General features: G+C 35.5%; 1 protein-coding gene across 8 annotated transcripts in view; it reads right to left on the minus strand.

Annotated features, from left to right (window-relative positions):
* Positions 1 to 23,656, minus strand: part of TBC1D5 (TBC1 domain family member 5) — a 318,053-nt gene that overhangs the window by 180,389 nt on the left and 114,008 nt on the right. For all 8 annotated transcript variants that reach the window (XM_077176555.1, XM_077176560.1, XM_077176564.1 and 5 more), the window contains one exon: positions 5,073 to 5,208. In XM_077176555.1, the coding sequence (XP_077032670.1) occupies positions 5,073 to 5,172 (100 nt within the window). In that variant the 5' untranslated portion in view covers positions 5,173 to 5,208. The remainder of the gene's footprint in view (positions 1 to 5,072; positions 5,209 to 23,656) is intronic.

Genomic DNA, 23,656 nt, shown 5'->3' on the forward strand with positions numbered 1-23,656 from the left:
TTTTTAATGAAAACACACAGTAGCATGCATATTTAAAAGGACTCTTAAAAACAAAATGCTCTATTTCATGTACATGTCACTCCCTGGAGAGAAGATGGAATAACACACATTATATGGCACACATGACGTCATAAAATATGCTATCAAAAATATTTGATAAGAAAATAGTAAGTCTTCCAACAACTCGCTGTATTCTGAATTGCTTTTACCTAGGAACGTACTGCTCACACAGAGAGGTGCAGACCTCTGTGGTTTTTTTTTCCTTTAAATGAACTGATCTCTAAAAATGGAGGTAAATAAAGGCTGTACAGGGCAATGCACATTAGCACTGTATATCTGGGTGAAGGGGGCTTTAAGGGGAAAAACCCCTTGACTTATAACACTGAGTAGCTAAGGACCAGTTAGATGATAAAGTCATTTTCTGACAGCAAAAATTCACTTAACCCTGTAAGGAACATCTAGGGCAAAAACAGTCCATGTCAATTACAGTAAAGATTTGGGGAAATTATTTGATAACACATGCTTTGTCCAGAAAAGATGGCATTTACTTTATTACTTCATTCCCCTCTGTTTTCTACTTGTTTTCTGTATGACACTAATATAAACCAGGAATCTTAAATTTCACATAAGGTATAGTTCTCCATGGAAATACTTTCTAGTGATCAGGGCTATGAGGTTAACACCAGAATAGCATAATTGTCCAGAGACAAGCAATGGAAACACCCACACAGTATATGGCCAAAATGGAAATATGAATGCTCTCTTATCATTTCTCATATTTTTTCACAGCAGGTTTGAGAATCAGAAGGGATGCAATAGTAAGTGGTCAGGAACTTATCTGGCTCAACTGGATTACTTTCAGTCACACACTCCAGTAGTTACCTTTGTCCTTCCAGCAACATCAACCTTCTCTGTCCTCACCACCAACTGTAGCCCTTACACATGAAATATATCCTGCCAAACTCCAAAACACTCTGACCCATTAAAGGTTTCCCCTTTTCTTCTATTGAGAACAAAAAACACATTACATTTTTCTATGTGAAGTATGCTATTAAATAATAGCTTGTACACTAATTAAAGCAAATGTAATTGTGAGAACACACTGACATTGTTAAAGTAAATTACCCAATTTGTTAATAGTTTCAAGTGACCTTAATTGTATTAATTGTGATATTGAGCAAATTAAATTGAAGAGTATTAAATGCATTGTTCCAGTCTGTCCTTAGAGGATCAACTTTCTCATTATATCAATGAAATGGGAATACTACCTACCACGCTCTTCAAAACTTGTGTTGGAATGTGGTGGACGCTGTAACTTGGAGTGAAAATTCATGGCAGAAAGTTAACCTAGTTATTCCATTTCAATGTAACAGAAACCTTGAGCATTTGGAAGTCAGAAAAACAGTTTGTCAGATGCAATATGCAGGGAGAAGAATATTTCTGAAATTTCATTCAGGTCTCACAAAGTCTTTGCTGGAGACAGAGCTATGATTCACCAATTTCTCTTTGAAAGATCCCTGTTTCAGAGGGGATCATACAAAAACCATGTTAGAATAAAGTGAGTAAAAGCATGATCATTCTTAGAAGAGAGAATGCAGAAAGATGTCATCAAGTCAAAAGACTACCAAAGTCAAAACAAAACATAATAATGTACACATATCTAGATGCGTGTAAATTAAAATACAACCAGATCCACAAGAAACAACCAAAAATTAAAATTTCTTAAAAGAACTAGAATCCTCCATTTGAAGTATGAGATTGCAAAAGTGAGAATCCCTGCCACAAATTTCTAATCAACTATTTAAAAATGCTATTTAAAAAAGCATAAATGAGTGCATTTTTTGGCATGTACCTTTTTCTATCTTGAAAGAAAAATCAGACATAAGGAAAATAACACAGGCCAAATTAATCAACAGAAAAGGACAAAAATACTATTTTAATGGACTTTAGAAAATGTTTTAAAGGGACAGAAAAAAGATGTTTAAAGTTAAAGGCTTATTTTGAAGTTTTTAAACTTGCAAACAAGCACATTCTCATGGCTCATCATAACTTAAAATTCAAAGTTTATGAGTTATATAAAATCTGGAGAGCTACCAACACCCAGACCTTTCTCCAAATGACACTTACCTCATCTGTAATGATCTACTTTGATTTGTTCAGCTAGGTAACTGTCTCATGCCTAGCATCTGCAACATTAATCCTTGCAGCTGTTCCTAGTGAACCATGTCTTAATCTTCTCAGGCCACTTCTCCAAAATCTCAAGAATACTTTGAATTTTACATCTACTCTCCATTATGTCAACAGTCCTGTCCCAAATAAACCACGTTTTCTCTCTATTCCTTCACTGAATTTTTAATAAAAGCACTGAGTACTACTAGACTCAACATATTTCTGGAATCCTATCCAATATACCCTTTCAAGCTGACAGCAAATGAACAAAAAGTAGTCGACGCATGCAGTTTTCCAAGCAGCTATACTTAAGAGCAATCCGTGTATTTTTGAGATTTCTTTAATTTTATGAAAACTGTGAGAGAATTTTGTAACTCCAGCTGGACATGACATCTTCTGGTTCTCCATCAAGTTTTGGTATCAACTGCACATGCTAAAAATACAACACTTCATGCAGATTTAGAAATCTGACTAGATCAGTAACTAAATATTTCTTTTCAGCACCCTTATTAGGGCTGTGCTTTTTTCCAATCACCTCATCTCAGTGAAGGCTTTTATCACTATGCTTCTAAGGTAAGCATTCAGCCATGTTTAAAAAACACAATTTAGATATACTGATATTCTACAATATTGCACAGAACGTCTCCAGTGGACCATCACTCCACCATATTTCTGTGATTCATGATACAAAAAAATTAACATAGAGATTTTCACCAAGTTGATTCTGTATCACCCCTGAAACTTGAGGCTGCATTGAAAAACCTTGTCTTGAAATACTTTTGTGAAGACAACGACGGACACACTGCATGGACAGGAACAACTGTATACTTTGATGCCTAAAGAGCTAACACCAACCATACACACGCTTTATTTAAAATGAAACATTAAAACTTCAAAGACCTATTCTGGATATATAAAGTTTCAAATTAAAATGCACTATGTGTTTCACAGCAAAAAAGGCTATGAAGATGAAATGGATGCTTTATATAAAATATTTACATAGATAGAACATAAAAAATGTACCATAGTTGGTAACCTTTATGACTTGGGGAACCATGTATTTACATATCTTTATCCTCGCATGTGCGTATGTGTGTGTTGTGTATATATTTTTAACAGTTGACAGCTGTTTTAGAGCATACAGAGATGCCAAGCTGAATGAGGGTCTTGATTACTTCAAGATTAGCTATCTAAAGTTTCTATTCATTTTAAGTGTTGTTAGTGCGAAGAGTCATTAGTCACTTCCTTGTCTCATAGAACATCAGCATACATTTACATTGTTAATGAACATTTGGGGTAAATGAATTAATGGCACTTTTAAACATCAATTCAATCCTAATAACTTTGTATGTCACAGAAATGTTAAGGTTGGGATAAAAATGAGAAACCTTTTCAGTCAAGGTAACTAATCGCTTCTAGGCACAATAAAGGGTAAAATTAACTTACGGTGTATTTTTAACAGGGTGAAAATTTTGCTTTTTCTTGAAACAGAGTTGAAAGAATTATCAAGATTTTTTAAAGCAAATAGGAGTTGGAAGAAAATGTTTATCTTTTTCTTGACTGGGGTAGACTAGAAGCAAGCTGTTTGTCCTCTTGAAAATGGTTATTATTTTAGGTTATTGAAAAAAAGATTATTTTCAAGTTTCTAAAATATGTACAAAAATGCATTTGCTTTATCAGGCTAAAATGGCTTCATATCGTTAAGATGTCAAATATGATAGAAAAGAAACACTGCCTAGAAAAGCTATTCCATTTATTCGTCAGGTTTTAAAATACTTTCTCCATGACGTACATTGTCATTTTTAAACATTGAAGAAGCTTTGTAAACCAATAAAGAAAGAGTGAAAAAATTAACTCAAAGGGACAATGAAGTTTTACCAATATATTTGGAAGCAAAACATCAGCTTCTTCTAAACAGAAGTAATAAACCTGACTGAGCAGAACTTGACAGAGCTTTTTAATAAGCACTAGTAAACCGAGGATTTATAAACAGATACACCCACATAGAATAGTTGATCTGGGTGAGGGACTTAGAAAATGTGACAAAGTTGTTTCAACTCTGTAATTTAAAATAAATTTTTTATTTTGCCCTCCTGGTACATGTGTTCAATGACTGGAAAATTACAGGTAGTTAAGGTGCCACTGTGTATAACTGAGTACTTGAGGAATGTTTTCATGACAAGGACGAGCTTTCTCATTAAGCTTATCACTTTCTTCTAACCAACTATCCTGTCACTACTAGCAAATAAGTAGAAAAGATGAGCAAAACAGACAGGCATTGCATTATCCAAGCAGTTTGTTCTCATTGTTCATTAGGGTCTTCCAAATACTGCATTTAACTAACTTGCTTCAGGTTATGTAGTAATTTCTATCTTTAGAGCCTATTCATTCTATCTCAGCTTTGAGATATTTTTTCAAATAAGAACATAGGGGCTGAGTCAAACAAAAATCAGACTTTGTATTTGCATAATTTTGTCCAAAATAATATACTGAACTTTACTGCAGAACCAAATAAGAAAAAAAAGGAAAAAAAAGAAAACAAAAAAAGAAAACAAACAAAAAAGATCCCTAAACCAAAGCAGTGTAAGAGTCCATGCTTGAGAAAGTAACATAAAGTCATGCTCCATTTCAATATTCTTATGCTGAAGTCAGTGTTTCGTTTATGATTAAAAAAGGATGACAGCACATTAAACATTTGGCTAATGCTTCTGTCTGTAATTGAAAGTTGACTTTTCGTTGTTTTCATTAGTGTCAGAATGTTCCTCACATACTCTGTGAAATGTTCTTTAAGTTGCCCTGTTCAACTTCATTGAGTGAATTAAACAAATTATGACAGGTACAGTTATTATGACACACTTATATAAGGTATAAACTCAAAAAAAAGTACAGAAATACAAACTCACCTTCCCCTGGCTTGTTCAAAAAACTCTGCAAGGGATCAATGCCTATCTCTTGTTCCTCTGTTTGCAAAGGGTGACTGGTTTCAGACACAGAATGATACATACTGGCAGTAGTAAATCCCAACTGATGAGTATTTATCTGGAAGAAAAAAAACAGAGAAACAAACACTTCAGTATTCCTTTAACTATTTTTCAATCACACGAGTCAAGAGCAAAAGTACTTAAAACCTCCCCTTATTTTCCAGGCACATCATCACCATTAGTTGTCTAATTAGCAGAACAATAGTGTTTCCATTTGAACGTTGTAAATGTTGTATTATTTGGAGTCCAAAAGAATTTTTATAGTTCCTACAAATACCACACTGCAAGTAAAAGTCCAAGTGTAGTTTTGAAGACTGTAAAACAGGGCAAGAGCTTCTTTCCATCCTTCTTCTAGTTTTCCCTACTCATCTTTTAGTCTGATTCCAAGGAGAACTGATGCTAGTTCTTGGGCAGATGAAGATTATAGAGCAAAACTGAGGAAAGACAATCATCATCATCACTCTTCTGGACCCAAGACTGTTCATCCCAGAAATCTTCCTTTTAACCACTTCTTTTTCAGGAATCATAGGTCATGTATAACATAACAGCAACAGACACACAAAAAGAGAATGGATTAATACTGACTAGCATGATAGATGAATTTGGTTTTATCAAGATTTATATTAACTTTTGTCTTGGTTCTGGCAAGAATAGGGTTTTGCAGTAGCCAGGAGATGGCATAGCCAGGACCCAGAGGTTTTTCTATACCATGTCACGTCACTACCAGGGCAGGGAGAAGGAAGTCTTTTCTGGGAAGAAGGTTTTTTTTTCTGGTCAAGTAGGAGCAGCAGAGGCTGGGTAATGCCACTCTCATCTGGAGGGAGTGGTTTGTTATTATCTGTTGTTAGGGTTTCCACAGTGAGCAAGAATATTTCTTTTCTTGTCTTGTCATCAGTTTCTTTCTTCTCTTGTTGTTAGCATCATTGCTGTTACTGTTCATTTTTCTTACCTCATTGCTGTTTCCAGTAAACTGTTCTCATCTCAACCTGTGATCTGTACCTTTTGTGCCTCCAGTTCTGTCCATCCCAGTGCAGGGAGGAGGGAGGGAAGGGGGGAGTCAGCAAGTGAGCTGTGTGTGCCATGCAATGGTTTCAATGGAAAACTTAACTGGAGAACACCATTCCTAAACCAGGATGGCCTTCTAGAAAGATGATGTTAAGGATGAATTTTAAGAAATGTAATCGACTAGCATTTTAAGAAACGTAATTGACAAAGACATCTTCCAAAAATGAAGGCCAAAAGGGAAGTAATGGCAGAACTAAAACTTTAGGAAGTAGGTGGTGCAAATTCATCATCACAGGCTCCTGAATGGCACTCACATCACTATCAAGCAACTGAACAAGAACTATGTTAGAAGTTCATTTGAGGAGTGCTGGAAGCTAATACTGGCTGCAACAAATTAGAGGATGCCAATAAGAGGGCGAAAAGCAGGCGATGTTATGATCATGCATAAGAAAGAGAAACGACCTTTCCAGTGCATTAACAGTGCAAGAGTACATTTGTCAAGACTGCATTTTAGTCACTGTACAGCAATTTATTAACTCACAACACAAAAAAACCTAAGCCAGCTAAATAGGTCTGATTTGCCCAAGCACACTAAGTAGCTACCTACGACTGCCAGATGAGTTTTAAAATATCACTTACTTTAACTGCTTTGTTTACAAGTATCATAACTTTCTAACAGCAACAAAATTATATTTAGAAAAAAATATAAAAAGAGATACTAGAAGAGGTATGCATCTACACTTTCAGGACTGGCATATTAACAAATTTGAAATCACTTCAATTATGCTTTGTTTTTGGTTCCTAGAAGGTATGGCACTGGCCAGGTAGGCTTTATACCTTCAGTTTACTGTCAATAAATGAAGGGGAACTGGGATCCTTAAGACTTTTTATGGTCTATACCTTCTTAATTTTCCTATTAAGTTATGAGGGAAAAAACTCCCCAAACCCAAAAATCCCAGGATCATTAACTAGTTGGGCCAATATTAGGCAATTACTTGAAACCAGTGTACCCAGGCTGTTTTCAAAAGCATGCTCTCTCAGCTGGATTCCCTGAGGGGTTTATGCTCTATGTGCCCTGGCACTTGTGTTACAGTGGTGATGAAATGATCCCACCATCTCTGACTTCTGTTCAGCTAGTAGGGAACATCTGAAGGTCTTGGGAACAAGGAGGCAGTAACCGAGGGAAGGTAGGACTTATACTTGAGCAGTGGTACACCTTTATGTCAAATTATTACAATCATAAAGTCATGTGACAAAACACACCACTAAACCACAGAATTGCCTTGAACAATTCTATATGAGGCTCAGCAAAATGTGCTGCGACTGTATGCATACCTCACGTGTTTCCTATGTAATTTTAAAATTGTAACAATGAAAACTGCATGAATGGTATCTTGAAGAAAAATATTTACAAACTTGTTAGCTCCTTAAATAATATTTACCTGTAGTCTTATAGCTGAAAAAATATAAAGATATGTTTATAAATACCTGATATTTTAAATAAATAAAAGAAAAAATAATTTATTTAAAGAAAGAAAACAAAACCCCCACCAACTTCACAGAAGTAATTTTTTCCTGCTGGAATTTTAGCTGCTGCTCTTGTTCCTTTTGCTATACAGCTGTAAATATCTTTTTCCTGATCAGTTGATTTTGTCTTCACTAAAATTACAAGCTTTTTCAGACTGTGCTGTTGAAGTTTAACTTTTTATTTTTATGTTCCTTCAGAGACTGCTACACAATCTGACCAAAGCAGAACCTTGAGTGTCTTTCAATCTGAGAACCAGGCACAAAATGACCTTACCAGCCATTATAGTTTTAGCAGCCACCACTTAATTAAGACACAGTATGTTTCAGATTTACACTGTCTTACATCCATATCATGGTATCAATGTAGCCCTAGTAAGTTTGCTCTTCTATGTCCTCTTCTGTATCCACCTTCTTTTTTTTTAAATACTCCCCAAATGCCATACCTTTACAATCTATATGAACCATAATTTACTTTACAGACTGTTAGAGCAGCATTAAACAGCTGAATAGATTTACTTTTGATATCTGCACAGTGATTTAATTGGTTATTTGTGTTTGTTTATGGATACATATGGTTAGAGTTAAAAAAAGTATCACTACCTATTAGTCTTCACTCCTTAGTCCAAGCAATTTTCTTCACAGTTTTATACTGAAGTTCTTTTCTACTCTTCTAACAAAGAGCAAAGGGAACTATTAAACAATTACAATTACACTTGGGATCTTACTCTGAGACAGATTAATTCTTCACAGGTTTGTGGTTGATTTGTAATGGCCTATAACATATTGTTCATATTAAGTAAGATACAATTTAAAACCATTCTCAGTGTGAAACAATAAAAATGTTATAAACCCCTGAAATTCAATTACTGGATTACCAGACTTGATTCTGGCTGGCCCTAACATCTCAGTGAAAGCACCTATTTGTACTTTTTTTTTAACCTCCAAAGTTGAAGGGCTAAGGAACTCAAAACACCAGGCATGCTTCCCACTACTGGGAGTTCAACTATTCTGTAATATACATGAGAAAATAATTAAGACCATGTATGAAACATTTATCTAGTCAAGGAAATTAGCAGAAACATGAATCCACTCATGAGCCCAAGGAAAAGGCAGGCACAGACTCTTTGGCTATTGGCCTTAAGTAACAGGAGGAGCTCTCATGTGCCACCAAGGACAGTGCCACAGGTTTGCTCCCCACTGACCACCACACGTGGGCTGAATCCAGTCTGCCTTTCAGTGAAGGCAGCTTGTCAGCACATCTGTTCTAGAACAAACAGAGACCAAAAATCCCTCCAGAGACAGCCTTACAGACTGCAATACAGAGCTCCACCATATATTAAAAGGGTTCTGTGGAGGTACCTGCTTACAGCATATCATCTCCTCTCCCACCACTTCCTCTGTATTCCATAGGTGATGGAATACCAACTCGTTTTCATTAGGAAAAACTTAACTGATGTTTACTGACTAACAACAGTTTACTGACTAACAATTTACCTAACTAACAACCTCTTTCTACACAGCAGAGATAAACCACTTGCTGCATTAGACAGTCTGATTTAACATACCCGTTCTAACTCCTTTTTCTCACTGGGCATTTACTCTCAGTGAGTACTTACACTTAATTGGAAGTCGCTTGCTTCTTTCTTAGATGTGAGAAGGTTTATTCACCCAAGACTTTACAAATATTTTGCCTTCCCTATTAGCTACTCTAACACATTATGTGATTTCTACCACCTTTAGCCATAAAGCAGTCTTATATAATCGTGCCTTCATTAGCATTGCCATTCTGCCTGGATACAAACCTGTGAGTTTGGAATGCTTAAAAAAAATTACATTTAAAACATTCAAAACCAAAAACCACTTCTCCAGACTGTCAGTGGCATCAGCCTCAATTGAGCCCTAATTCATCTTCCACTAATATGTATAAGTCAGACCTAGCTAGACAGAGATAACAAGGCAAAGATAAAAGTCTAATTGAGATATGTTTCTATCATTAGCTGTACTGCCAGTGAAGCACCCATCACTTTTGGACTGGAGCTGGGTGAAACATTGCAAAAACATGTACACAGAACTGTACAAGGCAGAAGACTCAGCTGTAATAAGATTATAATAAATGTTCATATAATAAAATGCTTATAATTGATGTTCATTAAGAAGATGGAAAGTTCAAAATAAAAATAAAATTTGTTGCATTCTTTTAGCAGTAGGACTATTCACTACTACAAAGCGGTAGGATTACCCTCATCTCAAAAATGTTGATAAATCAGTATTTCATAAACAAAACATAGCACAGTTCAACATGAATACTGTACCTTATGTCATAAGACATTCACTAATGTCTTCACTTGCCACAGATACTGAATAAAAGTTTTCAATATTCAAATAAGCAGTTTATGCACTAAAAGCATTGTTTCAGAAATGGTGACTAAATTAGTTCAATCTAAAAAAACTAAATGCACAAAAAATGTTTCCCTTAATCATCACTGTTTAGATGGACCTTGAAAATTTATTTATTCAAAGCACGAAACACACCAAAACATATCAAAATTAACGTTTAAGAAGTGGTGAGTGTTGGTACTGTTTGGGCAAAATTAGAAAATATAATCAGTTTCAGCAAGGGTATTTTGAAGGTGTAACTGAGTAGGTGGGACAGAATTAGGCAAAGCTTGTACATAACCCGTTTTTCCTCTCTTCCCTTCTCCCCATGGTAAAATGTAAGGAGAGGAACTGCAGCCTTGGGGAGGTACTCAGGATGAGGGCTGAAGAACTGCCCAATTTGCAGCATTTGCTCCACTCTTGCTCTCTGACATCCTCTTACTTATGAACAATCAAGGAACAGAGCAAAACATTTTATGCTTGAAGAAAGGAAAATGAGAACCCACTAAACTCTGAGGACGAAGCTGAACAACATTGCTGAATCTTGGATATGCTAAAAATAAAAATCAGTTTCCATCAGTACCAGCAAAGCTACCGGAATATCACATTTCTGAAAACTACTGAAGCATACCAAGGTATTTAAATAATACTTTGCATTCATTCAATTAGACTGCATCAACCACCTTCTCCAAATTATCTTTGGGCCTTTATTTCATGCCATATCCAAAGTTTACCATTTTAATTACTTAAATTGATGACAAGTAGAGGAAATACTTGTTTAGCTAAGTGATAAATTAGCTGCCCTGTGAAGTCAAATTGATTAAAACGACCTCACTTAAAGCAAGTGTCTGATGTGGTAATGGTCTTATGCATGTTTTGTTAAGTTTGACAGCATCATGTTATGAGGGTTCACAACTCTGCCCCTCATTTTTGGCTTATGAAGTAATCAAGCATGGTAGAACACTGAAGTGAGGATTTTCCAGAATGTGAAAACATTTTAAAGTAGGTAAGAAATTAAATATTAGGAGAATAAACATGCATTGTGTGTATTTAAAGCAAAGAAGCACAGATGTCTTCCAAATCATCTAGAAGCAGTCCCATATCATGGGTTTTCTTGCACTGGCCAAATTAAATTATTCATTCTGAACCAAGAATTAAAAAAAAAAAAAAAAAAAAAAAAAAAGAAAAAGCATGCTAACTAGAGGGCTGAGTAGAAGACAGTCCTGAATATGAACTTTGGAAAATGAAGACATGAGGACCATTTGATCTGTTTCAAGCTGGATATTTTGCCAGGACACTCATTAATGGGTATTTTTGAAAAATCTGTTCTTACCTATAATATTCACTGCTTTCTTTGTTGCTCTAGGAGTGAATTTTACTTAGGCCACAGAGACCATCAATCTCACAGCACTGCGATCTTCTGCTCTCCATCACTTGAGCTCTTTACTACCACCATCTCTATTTAAGTACAGAAGATAGTAGTCCCAGTGCCTCCAAGAGAAAAACCGCCAAAAAACTCCACCAACCCAAACAACCCTCCCACACACACAGAGCAGCTCAGAACCAGCTAAGATTCCTACTCAGCCACTTCCACAGGTTGCCACCACCCACTGAAAATACATGCCTAGGGAAGAAGACTTACTAAGTCTGAAGAAAAGTGCACAATTTGACTAACTTTGAATAGGATAAAGCAAGTCTGTCTTCTTTTATAAAATGTATCAGATTATGTATCATTAAAATAGAATGATGCGAACATAAAAAATGGTCTGGCATGGTGGAGCAGATGAACATTAACATCAGCTGGGATCCAGAACAAAACAAACAAGATCATGCCACTGATGGACAGGTCAACAGCCAGTGAGTCTGATGGTCATGAAATGCAATTAATTTTGTCCCATTTAATAACATTTCCTGCATTTTAACTTCTGCCTGTCTGATCTCTAATACAAAAACAGAGTTACATTGGACTTTAAATAAGTTAATTAAGTATTAAAATCAATCATGTGAAAGTCTTAATATTTAATATTGTTAGATTGTATATCAAAGTGGTTTTATTATTTATTTACTCCAAACCTTTCCAGAATACTTCATGTGGCAACAGGGAGTCTGTATCTCACAAGATAAATGCATTTACAATGCCAAATAAATTATATATAAAAGCATTTGTCTTAATACATGTCATTCAATATTAAATATCACCCATTGGTACCACCCTGAAACCCTAATCCATTTTTACCAACCACACATTTGTATTATTCAAATGTTGTCTATTAAATAGTTGTCTCGAGAGCCACAGTAAAGGAATACATACCTAAGAACAATTATCATAGGAGATTTGAAGCACTGTCTACAGTTTTAACCCTACAACTTTCATGTCTTACCAGTACTTAAACATGCAAAGTCTAAATTCAGTAGTGAATTAAAATGTCAGGGATAGAAACAACACAAATAGCCTGGGACCATGACAATGTATTCTCTTGGTATTTCATATGATAGTTGAAAAAAAAAAAACCAGACAAAAACCTTTTTCTTAAATAAAAACTTAAAATTCTATTAATTTCAAAGACAGCTACGCACTTGTTATAATCAGGGAACAAGTTCATGCATTTGCTGGTTTTCAGTTTTCTTGAGGCTATGTGATTTTGCAAGAAACACTAGTTTGACTAAGGAAGAAAAACTTGAATAATGCAGAGAGGATCAAAATCCTTATGTCATGTTTGCTAATAAGTTTTATAGCCACAGCCCCCTCTCATCCCAATCAACAATTTTTCCCAAGATGTAATGCTCTGAACAGTATAATCTGACATTTATGGCTAAACAACTTCTGTCTTCTGCACTGAAAATGGTGACAATGAAAGTATAAAGGGCATCAACCATCTTAAATACCCAATTCTATAGTTTTATGTTCAGACGGTCTCACAAAAAAACAAACAAACAAAAAAAAAACAAGTACAAAAATAAAACAAAACAACAAAAAAGACAAAATAGCAAGCCAAAGCAAGCCTTGATTTTGCAGTTTGAATTTCCAAAAAAACAAAAAAACCCCACAAATCCCACAGCCTCAACACAGAACTATAGCTATTCTTAATGAAAAACTATGTGACACATCCACAGTGAGGCTGTTAAGAGAACACAACTTTGATCTAACATTGACTGCAAGAAAGAAATACCAGCAAACCAAAAAAAGATCCAAAGTCAACAGCTAAATGTAGCCTGTGCCCTGAACATTCCTCCACCCACAAAAGCTACATTTAGCACCAGATGTGAAAACGTTATGTTGATGCATTTTCACATTTCTTCCTTTCAACTTAAGTCTCCAATAAAGGCTCCTCGTAGGCAGAACAGTTGATAAAAATGAGATGTGTAAACCCCTTCCCATTGTCTGACATGGCTAAGGCCTGAGCTGAAATATTGTATCCATCTTTAGTCAGATAGCACAGGACAAGGACCAGTTGCTGCAGTCCAGAGAGAAGCAAGTAGACCTATGAAGCGCATAAATAATATAACCTATGACATAAAAGTGAAAGAAACAATGTTTTGCCTTAGTGAAGGTGAAAGAGAAGAAGGATTAATGCCATAAGAGTTCAAATCAACACATCATTCAACTAAAAATCTACTCCCTTTTCTCAGAGTCATCTAGAGGTGGTAAAACCCCTATTCATATTAAAAAGATTCAAACAAACTCATAAATGAAAGAAATACTTTGTTTTATTTTAGAATATAATTTATCTACCTGGTTACAAAACAGTTCAACATAATTTAAATTAAACCTTTGTTCTTCCAAATATGGTTAGGTTTACTGCTGTTTATGGTATGCTTTTAAGTATTTAAGAGTTTTGCTTTCAGAAACACACAGGCCCCATGCTATGCTACACACTTTATGTTTTAGTAATACAAATGTAACTCAAAGGGCCAAAGAACGTCAAGACTGAAAGAAATCATCAAAACAGTGAACTGGAAAAAATGGCAGCTTAGCCTGCAGCCTTACCCAAAATGATAGTAACTAACTTAGACACTAAAAGTGTATTCAATGAAGTAAGTTTCTAGAATATCACAGCTTTAAAGCAGTAAGCAATTAATCTTGGATTCAGCCTTTATTCTTTCACTATTTTTAGAAAACAGTTTCCTACAGGGGTTGACAGAATTTTTATAGAAACACCAGCATGGTTATGCACGCACAGAAGCATTTACATCAAATCTTTCTCTTCTAGTTTTCTCTTCTAGATATGCAGATGCTAAAGCAGCATGGTATCATGCTGAGGTACAAAGAAAGTTGGTGGAAACCTCATTTGCTAAAGAATATGAGAATTTCATAGGCACCTCAAAGGAGCAGAGAGAGGCTGAATTTGTTTTGTACCATACAATGAAGTTTCTATATAACATGAAGACCCACAACCCATGTTCGCCTACGTAATCCAGTCCTGATGAGTGAATTCAAATCAGACTTACACAGGAAAACCTGAAATCTGATTCTGCTGCAGTGCAATGACTGCAGACTGCAAGGATTTTCCACTATTTCTGCTGGTAGGAGTAGTAGTTACTTATGTTTAAAAGTCATACTCAAAGGAAAAAAGGCTCAAAGTAGGGCTACTCCTGGTAAAAAAACTATGCTGAATCTTCTTCCCTTGGTTGCTCCCTTTCATACCCAAGGGCTCAGTCTGTGTAAGGCACAGTATTTCTGCCATGTACTGCCTGCTCACGTTGCTTCTTTTCAGCCTTGCCACACCAGCAGTAACAAAACCAGGATGCATTGGAGCCCCTCTAGAAGCTCAATATTTGTGTACTATGCTTATTCATACCTAGGATGTAGTGAGTTTCAAACAGCAGTATCTAAATGAAAGGAAATAAAATAAAATACCTCAAGCAAAGGAAACCTCTTAGACTTGTAAACATAAGCTATGGATGAAACCTGCTAACTTTGCATGAAGATATTATATCAAGATACCACTTCTGCTATGAGTAACACTTTACTCAGGGTTTTTGTGGCAGGAACATATCACTGTATTCCATGCTACTAAAAAAGATGACAGGACAGGTTCTTCCTCTCACAGAAAGTTCACTCTGCTGCTCAATACATCCTGATGCACCACTTTTGTTTCTGGTCATCAGGAACTCTTACTACTAATTCCTACCAAGGTTCATAATATTATAAATGGGAGAAAATTATAGTGCAATAATGCTCCTTCTTTAATTATTTGATCTCTTAATACAGTGCTATCTGTTACAACTTATATTCCTCTCTCTTCCTACTCTCATATTTTTCATTAAAAATTTTGAGCAGCTGGATGAAATGTTCTTTGCTTTCCTGTACATGCTCATCAAACTCCCAAGGGAGTAAGTGGTCTTGCTGAAGTCTTCAGACACAGAGAAGCCAGTCTGATCAAACCCCTGTTGCATAATGATTTCTATAATGCACTGCTACTTAGAGGCATTTATTCCTCCTAAAAAATTTTCTGGGCAGTACCTGCTGCTTGCCAGAGCATGTAAAACACAGGCACAGAAGTCCCCAGTGCAAGCAGCAAGGTACATCAAGCACACTGCCTGTGCCACCTCAAAATCTGAAACAGATGAAGCTCTTAAACAGCAAGCAGGAAACCAGTATTTTGCAAGGTTATATAGGAGCAGAAATCTGGCTATTAAAAAGGTATTTAATTTTGCAGAACTTTACCTTCAATTTATAGTAACAATAAGAATTCGTAAAATAAATTAATCCAGAAATACAGATAAAATACACTGTTAAAAGGGGGGAAATATGTGACTTGCAATTAAAAGGGTTTCTTGGTTTGGCAGTAAATTTGTCACCAACTACTTCTATTTTCTTTACCTTAAGTCCTGGGTTGATTTTGGTTTAGAAGTGGGTCAGCATATACTGCCCAGCACGAAACAAAAGGTTTTGCAGGACACTGGTGGACAACGCATAAGTAGCAGAACAAGACCTTAAGTCTTCGTGACTAAGAAATCCATTGCCCTGAGATTTATATATACTCCTCTGCTCTGGGGAATGAGAGCAGAACAGCAGGCAGATTCTCTAAAGCTTTTTGATTTTTATTAGATAATACAATAGATTGATGGCTCCTAAATAAGTTAAGCTTTGTTGAGTGCTCTCTCTAATTCAGCAACCACTATGACATGACTGAATCTCCCAGTGTTCTCTAAATACCAAGTTTTGTTGTATATAATCAGCAAAAAGAACTGGAATTCCCTCAAAACAGTAAATAGATTTGAAGAATTGTATTGGAACAACAGCTGTCATTATACCTCACAGAAAGCTGACAACAGCTTTGAGGCTAAGCTTTTAAGCCCATTTTATTAAAAAAAAATATAACTGATGTAAACAAGTTATGGTTAGAAACCTCCTTGATTAAATTTTTCTTGTTTTTAAAAAGCCTTTTAAGACAGTTTCCTTGTCTGTGCTAGACAGACCAGTATGACTTTTTAAGAATATTTAAGGTAAATATCCCAATATATGAATGAAAGCATTCTGAATGCTTTGTCTCCTGGACAAAATAGCTGTTTTCACATTCTTCTTTCCAAATATTTTTATTTTCTTTTTCTGTCCTTTTGACCAAATTTATTTGTTTCTCTCTTGCTCAACACACAGAAGACCATTTTGCAAAAAGTCAGCTTTCAGATTTCTTTTTCCTGATATAGACTGTATGATCTCAACCTGGCCACAAGCAAAAGCCTAGAAAAAATGTTATTTTTGCTATGTTGTTGCATTTCTGCTAATAGTTAGATAGAGAAGTGCCCTAGTTGAGGCAGAGAAGTGACCTAACAGTGGCCAGGCTCTGGACCACTCAGCGCATTAAGAAGAATGGAATCGGAATTTTGAACTGCATCCAAAAGTAAATGGAAAGAAACCAAGCATATAGAATACAGGTGTGATCTGTTCTCACTTTTGTTTCTTACTTAATAGCAAGGCTGTGCATCTTGGGGCACCTAAAATTAGTAGTTGCTTTTGAAATTCTGGTCATGCATTATTCATCTTTTTCTCCTAAAAGGAAGACAGAAGATGGCAGTAGCAGGTGTTCCTTGCTTCCTGATGGAAAAGGAGGAAGAACTTGACCAAGGGGATAGATCTTTCTTCAAAAGAGGGGTAGCAGACAAAGATTGCCTAGCTGAGATGACTATTCTGTCAAACACATATCACAATTCCACCTGTTGCCAAGAAGGCTTGAAGGCAGCAGATCCTCTGCCTACTCATCCAAACTCTTGTGTTTTGGAAGTTCCACAGTTCTTTACTGTGGAAGAAAAAGGGAAATCCTGTTCTGTTTTAGCAGCCACACTTATGAGCAAACTACTGAATACAACAAATCTAGATAACTAATATTAATTATTCATCAGTTTTGGTTTAGAGGTTTTGACAGCATCTGATCAGAAATGAAAGTCAAAACACAAGGATAATTGAAATAAAATTATTTAGAAAGGCAGGAAATCACTCCTTTACTATGCCACTGCAAGTCAGCTTGCTTTCTCTCAAAGAACCCCGCATAAGACTCCCTTCACCCATTCAAAAAACCGAACACAAGTATTTTTAACATTAACATTTATTTCTAACAAATGCATCTCGTATATCTGTGTGAAGTTAGTCTGTTGGAAAGATTATATCCTTGCCTCCTTCAAATGGAAGATTGACTGTGTATTCAGTGTAGCTCTCTCACTGCACTGATGTCAGAAACACTAATGAAGAAAGAGGAGTCGCCTTCCAAAGATATATACACAGCCTGCTGTATAAAACGTAACACAGGTGACAAAAGAATATTTTAACTAAAACCGTTTGCATTCTCAAAGCCTCAGTAGGAATGACCATGAGAGATCTGCAGGAAGGAGCATGATTTTCACTTTCTTGGGTTGTTTTTTCATGACTGAAGCATCATTTGACCACTGAGCTCCCCAGTTCACAGATAAAATGCTTTAGACCTTATGACACCCTAACTCTACATGTTAAACTTTTAGACCTATTATTTCCAAGAAATGGCTACTTTCATGGATATGTGCCATGCTGTCAGACCACTTCTTCTGATTCATAGTATTCATGATCTTTAAGAGAGCATCTGAAACATCTACACTGATTTTCCTTCCCACTTGTCTTGGTGCAACAGATGTGTGAATACTTCTTAAACTTTATTACAGCAATTATTTAATTTCATACCAGTTTCCTGAATAAAAGGCACACACAGTCTGCAATAACCATCCCAGGACTTACTCCTGCATGTCACTCCTGTACGACTTAAAAATCAATTTACTCATTTTTATTCTAGTTTATATTTAGATAGTCCATCATGAAACAGCCCAGAACTTTTAGCCTAACCCAGGTCCTCTTTATGCCATATGTGTATGCAATCTACTACATCAATCAAAACGACTCACAGTTCAGATGATGTGTACACAAATAAATGTACTTTACCTAGAGGTCAAAATGATTTCTGTAAGAGCACAGAATATTCTCTTGTTTTTAGCTACCTCCCACAACCATGAAGTATAAAAATTTAACAAGCTGCAAAATAACAAACTGAGCACCATACATCGAGTTTCTTTAGTGTCACGCTAGGAATGCTATAATTATAATCAAGAATACACTTCACTTTTAACTCTGTTTTTACTGTATCTTTCTACCTTGTGGCCTGTGGTGGCCTATGCCAGTTTTTTAAAAAATATGGTTAGGGGGGAGGAAAGGGTAAAAAAACCAAAAATCAACTCAACTTTAAAAAAATCAATTCTGCTACTCAGAGATCATATGTGCAGGAACTGAGGTGTGGATCTTGGCTTTTTAAGATAGTGCTTACATGTTTTGCCCTTACTCCTGTCTCAGTTTTTGCAACCACATAATCCTGTCTGGGGTGATCATCATGACAGCAGATAAATTAGGATTTCACTACCATTAAGTATGAATTGTTTCTTAACAAGGCTACAAGTCATCATAGCTCTTAGTTGATGGAACTGAAAATCTTTCAAACTTGCAGTACAATAGGCAGGATTTTAAAAAAAGTGTTTTAGAAATGCTAAAAAAAATAAGACAGGCTGAAATGTATACATATCAATTCACTGGTTACATGAAGAGAAAGCTGCCACACCAATGCACTGAAAAAGGCAGAAATATTTCTCTAAACATGGTAGGAAAAACACATTGCTGAAATGTTGATGATCCACTTTTATGGTTATTTTTATCTGGACAGCAAACTTCTTTCTTTCATAGACATTGAACAATATCACATCCAATGAGCACAGAGGTTTTCTAAAAAAGCCATGATTTATTCTTTGTTCAATTTGACTAATAAACCTATACAGCAGAAATAAAAAAGGAATGGACATGTTATACACCTGACAATTCAATTAAATTACTGTCTCATATAAGCATGTGGAAAATAGTTTCTGAACTTGTCATGAGAAAGTGGAGAGGTTGAATCCTGGCTACCCTAAAACTCCCTTTCATTTGATCCGCTTGGACAGCCAACCTCAGTGCTCTGATGTCCATGTGCAAGGGCCACTGCCCTAGGTTCATGAGGAGCCCTTACCCTGAGACATTTTAATTTTGTTTGCTTATCTAAATCCCCTATGTAACTATTTCAGGAACCTTTTTGTATTTCAGTACTATGCATATTTCTGGTAGAGATTTGGGGATGTAATTTAAATATGCTGTATGTTATTGTGACTCATAGGTATTCAATTAGCAAAGGAGACAGCCGCACTTGTCCACCTCACATTAATCTCTGGAAAATAATTTATATATACCAGTTGCTGTGTAATGACTTACTGAAATAAGCAAATAAAATATTCAAAGGGCCTTCACTGATTTTATGACAATGAAATCCATAGCTATGATATTGCAAACAACCCTAATTTTTATTTCCTTAAGTGTATTCATGTACAGTGAAACAGAAAAGTATAATCTAACTTTCTTAACAAGAAAACAGGATCTGAGTTGGAAGCCTAAATGTCAGCCCTGAACATTATAAAATTATACAGAATAAGGAGGAAACAGGGCTGATAGTGCATATAAATATGACAGTGTATTAGGCTGCATTTAATTACCAGTTCAAACAACAACCTGATCTAACCTTTGACAAGTAAAATAAATGTTCTGAATAATTTAACCAAAGCAAACATTTGCTGTTAAATGCTGGCTAATTATAGTAAGAGTTGTACTGAGAGGGGAAAAAAACCCAAAAGAGATGGTAATTTATACACTTCTCCTGCAATTGCTACTGCAAAAGCTATTCCTTGAAACCCTTGAATTTTTTTTCCATGCGGGATAGCTATTAAGTATCTACTTCTAGCAAAAAGAAAAATCTGTCTGTATTTAAAGGAAGAAGCAGCACAGGAAAATAAGAAATACTCCAAATAGAGAAAGTAAAGTAACATTAGTTTCAAGAATATCCATCTTTTCTGTGGGTGGCTTTGTGATATGAAAGGTCTGTGTTTGAAATGTCCTAGCATTAGCACAATGAAAGATAAGAAAGGGCAGAATAATGATTAAGTCTTTTTCAAAGTGTCAGTGAAAAATCACACAAGAGCCTCATTATAGGATATGGGAGCACAGTTCAGTCATGACCACTGCCCACTGCACTTCTGAGAAGAGTAATAAAGAAATCTAAATTCTTTTTTTTTACATAAATATAACACAGAGATTCTTTAAAAACAACTCCACCCAAAACATGTAATGATGAAATAATTCCACCACTGTGACTTTTATTTATTACTATAGCCAGATATATTATCCCTGTGAAACACTGAGCTTGTTTCAAAAAGAACCTAAATATCTCAGAAAAACAAGCATTTAAAAGTCAGCATGCTTTGAATATCAGAGCATCAAAACCCAAGAAACAGAAACCAATAGGAAAAAAAAGCATATATGCTTTCCAGTTGTAGGCTATTTATAAAGAAATTAATGGGTTTTGCTATCTTTGGGCCAGGAGTTTCACTTATTTATGTGATCTAAAGTTATCAGGAGCATCAGCTGTCTATCTCCATGCACAATAACTATGATTCAGAAGAATCAGAAGACCATGAAAATTTCACAGACAAGCAATGTATAGTAAACGAAAGAAGCCTATAAATCCCTAATCTTGAATATATATTAATATTTGAAGGCTTTATATAATCTGCAAAGTAAAAAGTGAAAACCATTAAAAATATTAAAACTGACTCTAAGTATGCTCCCCTCTTTCCCAAAAGTAATTTGTGTGCATATAAGTTCTGGCCACCAGTTTCTAAGAGAAACATATTATTTTTAAGTTACCTTTTATATTTTCATAAATATTTAAACTCTCCCTGAAATTTTAAATATGTTTATAGAGACACAGATGCTAACACTCTTAGCCTCTTACATTGAAAAAATATGAATTAAACTGTTTCTTGCACCCTATAAGAGAAACAATTTTTAAAAGAAACAAATAATAAATTCATTAAAAAAATTTACCAAAAATTGTTCACTTGATAATCAGTCAGGTGGAGTCATGAAATTGAAGTGCATTTTCTAGCTTACAGTGTAAAATGAATATTAGATAATCGAGTTTGAAGGTCATTACTATTCTTGCTCTAGTTCAGGACAAAGTCCTTAAGCAAAACAAAGTAGTAAAAGCTTGACAAGATCCATGCCTGACACTGGAGAAATCCAAGTACAGAAATAATTTTACACTGTGTCCACTGCTTCATGTCAAATGGACAGCAATATGCACTGTTTTTTCTTATGCTGAGGCATTCATAAAAACATACTCAGCTGTATTTGGACAGGACAGAAGGAAATCTGAGGCAGTCATTGGTAAATGCAATGAATCAACTCTTCACTGTTATTGCACTGCACATAAAACTCTGGTATTTAAGCACAAAACTGGAACAGACCTTCTCTAGAGTTGTTATATTTGTGCTCTGCACTTGAAATGTTACCAGGTCAGTAAGGTAAACTCCACTAATAGGAGATATCCTTACCTTTTTGTGAATTAAAATGGAGCAAGAAATAAAAGTAGCCACTCAGTACTAAAATTTTATCTTCTCAAAAATACTTGTATTTTAGATAAAAAATTAAATCAACAAAACCATCCAGGTCATAGGTTGTGAGGGCTGATGGGAAGATAAAAGTACAGTAATTTATATTTAAATAATTAAATCTGATAAAAACACTGGTAGAAGTGCTAGTGTACTAAAATGCTGATAGTTTAAAAAAACCCAAGAAAACTCTCTCTGACATAGCTGCAAGGAATACACACTGTTACTGAATATCATTTTAGGTTTGGCCTGACACAGGTGGTGCATCTGGAAGGGTGATTATAAAAGAATAATTTGGTTACAGATGTACAGGTACTTCAGTGTAAACTCAGTAATACTTTACCCAGTATGGCACACCTTGGAGGACAATTCATCCAAGTCCAAAACAAACATCTCCAACTGGACACTAAAGGAGAAGAGAATTTCTTGCTACTGAAACTATTCAAGCCTCTCCCCTGACTTTATGCACCTAATTTTAACACTGAAAACTACAAGAAGTAAAGACTGAGTTAGTCCTTCAGATCCATACTTTTGGGCAATAGGTTACAGAGAAATCAGAAATAGCAATAAAATAAAAAGTGGAATGGATTTCTGACCAACAGAAGTCATAGCAGAGCAATTACTGTGGAGTTCTTTTTGAACTACTCCAACATTTCACCCTAGTAGTCTGTTGTTATAAGTAACAATTACTTTAGTCTGTACTGGAATTTTCCTGCATATTTCAGTTTGCATGTACTTGTAAGGTCTTCCTAAAGAGAATTCACTTTTGTGTAGAATGGCTTTATGATGTGGATTAGCTTCCACAAGGGATCTAAATTGACAATAATGAATTCATTTTATATAGTAAGCTAGACTTAAATGAGAAGTGAAAGGCCAGTGCCAACAGAGTTCAGTGATCAGCCTCTGTTGTTCTCTCTATAATTCACTGGTTGCCTTTAATAATTACAGCATTGCCTTGATAATCTGTAGCTGAAGCACACTGGAAGGAAAAGAAGAGAGAATGCTTCTTGTGTTAATAGGAGAATTGATTTTTTAAAAAAATCTAAATGCAGACCCACATAAACTGCAAACAGAGTATTTATAAAGAACATCTAAGAACACTGACACTGGTTTAAACTAAAATTAATTTATATCACTCAAATCCGGAAAAACATAATTTCAAGCCTTGATCTTATTAGGATACTTAATGTAATCTTATTAGGATGTGAGCTTCTATATATCAAAGTGTTTTATACATTGCAAATATATTTTAAAGAGCTCCAGTAAACAATAGTGAACAATTCACTACTGATCTCCAAACCTAGTTTCACAGGGGCAGATTATTGGATCTGCAGCTAATACAGCAGTGGAGGAGGCAATGCCTTCACACAGATGATATTGCTGCTCTACAGAGCCGGCTGTCACATGAGTGCTAAGTAAGTTTCCAGGACTTTCTCATCTCTTAACTGCTTGAGATTTAGCACTGAGCAGCATGCTTTCCAAAAGGACAGAGTACCTACAGCTTCAGCGGAAGCAAATGAGGATCATAGATGCTTAAAATTTCAGAAAATCAGGCCTGGTGCCATATACAAGGAAAACGCTGCCAGAAATGTCACTCACAGAATCCATGCCTG

Source organism: Agelaius phoeniceus, chromosome 1, assembly GCF_051311805.1.
Source record: "Agelaius phoeniceus isolate bAgePho1 chromosome 1, bAgePho1.hap1, whole genome shotgun sequence".
Taxonomy (NCBI): Eukaryota; Metazoa; Chordata; class Aves; order Passeriformes; family Icteridae; genus Agelaius; species Agelaius phoeniceus.